Source organism: Atta colombica, unplaced genomic scaffold (assembly GCF_001594045.1).
Source record: "Atta colombica isolate Treedump-2 unplaced genomic scaffold, Acol1.0 scaffold243, whole genome shotgun sequence".
Lineage (NCBI taxonomy): Eukaryota > Metazoa > Arthropoda > Insecta > Hymenoptera > Formicidae > Atta > Atta colombica.
This window is the reverse complement of record NW_017259342.1, coordinates 439263-443700: the sequence shown is the minus strand read 5'-3', so window position 1 is coordinate 443700 and position 4438 is coordinate 439263. Positions and strand designations below refer to the sequence as shown.

Genomic DNA, 4438 nt, shown 5'->3' with positions numbered 1-4438 from the left:
TTTTTAAATTACTGTCATAATAAGCTATTTAACGTACTTAATATTTTTTGTTTCTTTTTTTCAAAAAATTGTGATCAAATTTATATCTATAATATTCTAAAATATTAATAAATTGATAAAACAATTAATAACAATATGTTGTTAATAATAATAATTTTAATTGGAATATAAAAATACTTTATTTAAACTATTACCTGATCCAAGTAATAGTTTAAATAAAGAACAAAGATGATTATGCCTAATTTAAATTGAATTAAATTAAATTTAATATTAGAAAAAGAAATTTAACTTTTATTTAATTATTTAAAGATTTAATGTTGAAATTTATAGAACATTATTATAAAAAGTTGTCTTAAAATTTTGTTACTGTAACATTGATTTAAATTTTATCAAAATTAGTGAAAATAATTGGTTTTATGAAATAATATATAAAATTATTATTTCTATTGAAAAAAATTGTCTGAGCTGTTAAATTTATCAATTCGAATTTTGTGGCATCGATTTTCAGCAAACTCAAATATGTAGAATTTCATTTCAAATTATGAACCAAAATTATAAAATTAGATTAAATATTCTGAAACAATCTTATAATAAACTTAAAAAACATTTCTTTTTCTGAATTAGAAATTTCCATTATATTATTTCACATTATCAGGGTTCGAGACGTGCGTCTCTGACATCAGCAAACATACAATACGTCTTCGATAGATTTTCTCTCCACTTATTAAATTACTCAGTCCTTGGACCTTATAAAGAATATCGATCAAGTTGCATCAAGAACTTGCCAAAAGTGTAATTCATTTTCGTATTTTATAATTATTGTAAAAACTTCATATTGAAATTAAATGATGATTAGTGCAAAAAGTTTGCTCTAAAAAGCGAAAACTTAGACTAAAAAGATAGACAGAAAGAAAATAAAGATAAAAACACTGTAGTTTTTCGAGATTCATTTACATAATCGCATTATTTTTTCGTTTTCATATTTCAGACAGATAAACTTATTTGTGAAAATTATCTCCTGTTTCAATTTAAGTAATAAAAAAATTGACACTTTGCAATAACCTATTATACGTTATTATTTTATTAGATAATTATGACGAGAAAAACATTGCTTGTAAATTTCTTAACTGCCTCGCTAATAAATCTTCAAATTTGCAAAACGTTGAACCGCACGATTGAATTTTGGGAATGTGGCCAAATAATTACTCGAAAATTTGCATACCGCGAAACGCAGTCATATTACTATTTATAAATCTGTAGAGAGAAGAGAGTGAATGAAGAGTAAGACTGATATTGCACATTTGATGTATACACAACTCGTTCACAAACGTGATACAATCTTTAAACATAGATTTGTCCGACAATATCTTATCTTATTTCTGAGGTTTCCGGATAGTTTTGATGACATGAAAGATAAATTATTTGAAGATGATCGGTTCCTAGTATAGTATCATTAATTAAAGAGTATAAAAGCCCTACATACATCAGACATTTAATCTACCTTTGACTCATTGCTTACAAATGTAGTATTGTCTGTGAAGTACTCCTCTGCGTAGCCTTAATTGCTCTTAGTTCTTGTTATCATTCTATGAGACCTTCTAATCAATACTGAATCACATATGTTGCTTTCCAAAAATTGTAATGCACGCAATATTAAAAAGAATGTGTTACTACGCGTTATGTTAAATTCATATAATTACGCTGAAAAAGAAATTTACTAAATTTTAATAAATATTTGTTTAAATAGTATTAACATTTACTAATAGTAAATAAACATTTTCAATAAAAAAATTATACTTAAATTAATTAATGGTTCTTGTATCAAATAAATGTATGTTTACACTCAATGAATTAGTAAATATTTTTTAGTATATACAATATACACAGAAGGTACACATGTATACATTGGGAAATATATATTATTTTATATTAATTATTGTTTTTCTTTTATAACTGTATTGTTTTAACTGTATATTGTTTAGTCATTTAATCACCTTATTACTTAACTATTCATGCGAAAGAATAATGATTTCCGTAATAAAAAAATAGGAGGAAAATGAATAAAATGTTGCTTGCAAAATTTTTCAGATTAGACAAGATGGAGAATCATTTTCAGAGCAAAACACAAGAAGATGATGTAATTGGACAATTACCGAGTAATAAGAGGCCCTCTATGTCTTTAAGTATGGGCGGACTGTGGGACGTAGTCCCACGACTGGATCATTACAGGTATACTTTTAGATAAGTTAATTGATTAAATATCTCGACTTCAAAGATTAATTAAGGTATATCATACACATATTAAATCAATTATACACACACACACACACACACACACACACACACACACACACACACACACACACACACACATACACACTGTTTTTAATTGTGTTGTAAAATCAATTTTATACAATAAAACATATTATATAACATATAATATACGTTACGTTGTATAAAATTTATTTAAAAAGAAAAAACTCTTAGAGTTGTTTCAAAAATTTATCATATAAAATTTATCATATTTTGATCTATCCTTCATATCGATACGTAAGAACTTCTTCATGTTTCGTTTAGGCAATATTGTGATATTAGCAATATTTGGAAAATCGTTATAATCTTTTTTATATACACGTCCTTGTTAAAAAAATGATAATGTTTTTCGTACATTTTTTTAACCCGGAAAGGATTTATTTGATTTGACGAATCCGGCCGACCAAAAAAATAATAGTTACAATATCATCAGTTTCTTTTCTATAGATTAAGCCGTCGCGCGAAAAGACCATCTCTGAGCACTCTACATGAAGGAAATCTTATAAAGGTAAGGAAACTTATATACATTTATACTTTATCGCAGATATACGATAGTATCAAACTTCAGATATTAATTAAAAATCCGAGAAGATATTAATAAAATATAATATATAATTCGAATACAAAATATAGATAGAGTTAATTAGACATTAAATGAAATTGAAACTGAAACAATAATAGAAAGTAAAATTGGAAACTTTTTAACATGCCTATATAGTATCTATTGTCTATATAATATCTATTCAATTTATTCAATTAATTTAAAAATCGACTTTGATTTTATGAAAAATTTAATTTAATTTTTCACTCACATACATACGTACATATGTAAACAGATATTTAGTGATTGTAAATGATGATTGTAAATTATATGTAAAAATGTATAAAGATTATCTAAAATCTTTATTAAACTTGATATGTTTTTTATGAACTCTGATATATAAATTGTAGGAATCTATTTTTCTCATGTATCCTGTTTGATTACTTGTTATTTTATATTGAATTCTTATTCTCTTTCGATAAAATATTGAATTTCTGTGATATGTGTGTCAATGTCCTATTACGCTGTATCTATTACGCTGTTCTATTACGTGTCTCTCATTTTTTGCAATATTTATTTGAAATCTTATTTTTTTATAATTATATCTATATCTATAATGTAAAATGTATATTTTTTTAAATAATAATGTTCTTGATTCAGTAAGTATAATTAATTATTAAAAATGTTAATAAAATGCGTACGTGTGTTTGTGTGTGTAATATATTTAAATCTTTGATAATAAAATATATTAGATTTTTTTGACGATAAAATTGCTACTGCAAAGCAGTAGCGACTGGCACAAAGCAAAATTATCAGATAAATCTAGTTATGACTAGATGTACATGTCGATAAATACTCGAAGATTTCATAGACTGTTATCATGGCAATGTTTATTAAAAAACGTAGGTATCTTAACTTTTATAAACTCATTATTGCTCAGTTAAATATAATTTATTAGTCGAAGGAACTTAAATAATTGATTTTTCTCGATTTGAAGAACATGTTCAGAATTTTGCTACACTTTTAGAACGTCCGTTTTTAATAATTATTAAATAAGCATTATATGTATAAAAAATGTTATTATATGTATTATCTTTTAAAAAATATAAACATAAAATTTATTTTGCTCATTATCTATACTACATAATCATACAGATTATTTAATAAAATATAAATGTTTCAATATAATTACTTCAAATTTTTATTCGAAATAGTACGAAGTATTAAAATACAATGTTTTAGTCGAGATGAAATATGATTATTTATAAAACGATGATTTAAAAAAAAAATATATTACAGAAAAAAATATCTATATTAGAATATATCGCAAGTATTTGATATTTTCGTGAGTGACGAAAGAATCGCCTCACATTGTGATTCCTCTTCTTTATTTCAAAGATGATCGAAGTCGTGAAGGTAACAAAATTAGACAAGGGGAAACTAGTTTATTAAGTTTACGCAGCAGTAAACATCCGTTCATCAAGATCAAGAAGAAGTACTATATGGCTATAGAATTCTTATATGTATTCAAGAATTTGATTGCAATACGTAATAATTATTCAACGAAATAAGACGGTTTACTAG

The 4438-nt window shown here is 24.7% G+C and overlaps 1 protein-coding gene across 4 annotated transcripts in view; it reads left to right on the top strand.

The window, feature by feature from the left end:
* Window positions 1-4438, top strand: part of LOC108688851 (bumetanide-sensitive sodium-(potassium)-chloride cotransporter) — a 16736-nt gene that overhangs the window by 3124 nt on the left and 9174 nt on the right. For 3 of the 4 annotated variants that reach the window (XM_018195347.1, XM_018195349.1, XM_018195351.1), the window contains exons 2-3: window positions 2089-2229; window positions 2761-2821. In XM_018195347.1, coding sequence (XP_018050836.1) covers window positions 2099-2229; window positions 2761-2821 — 192 coding nt within the window. In that variant the 5' untranslated portion in view covers window positions 2089-2098. Of the gene's footprint in view, window positions 1-2088; window positions 2230-2760; window positions 2822-4438 lie in introns of those variants that run through there. The other variant, XM_018195348.1, reaches the window with a different exon arrangement.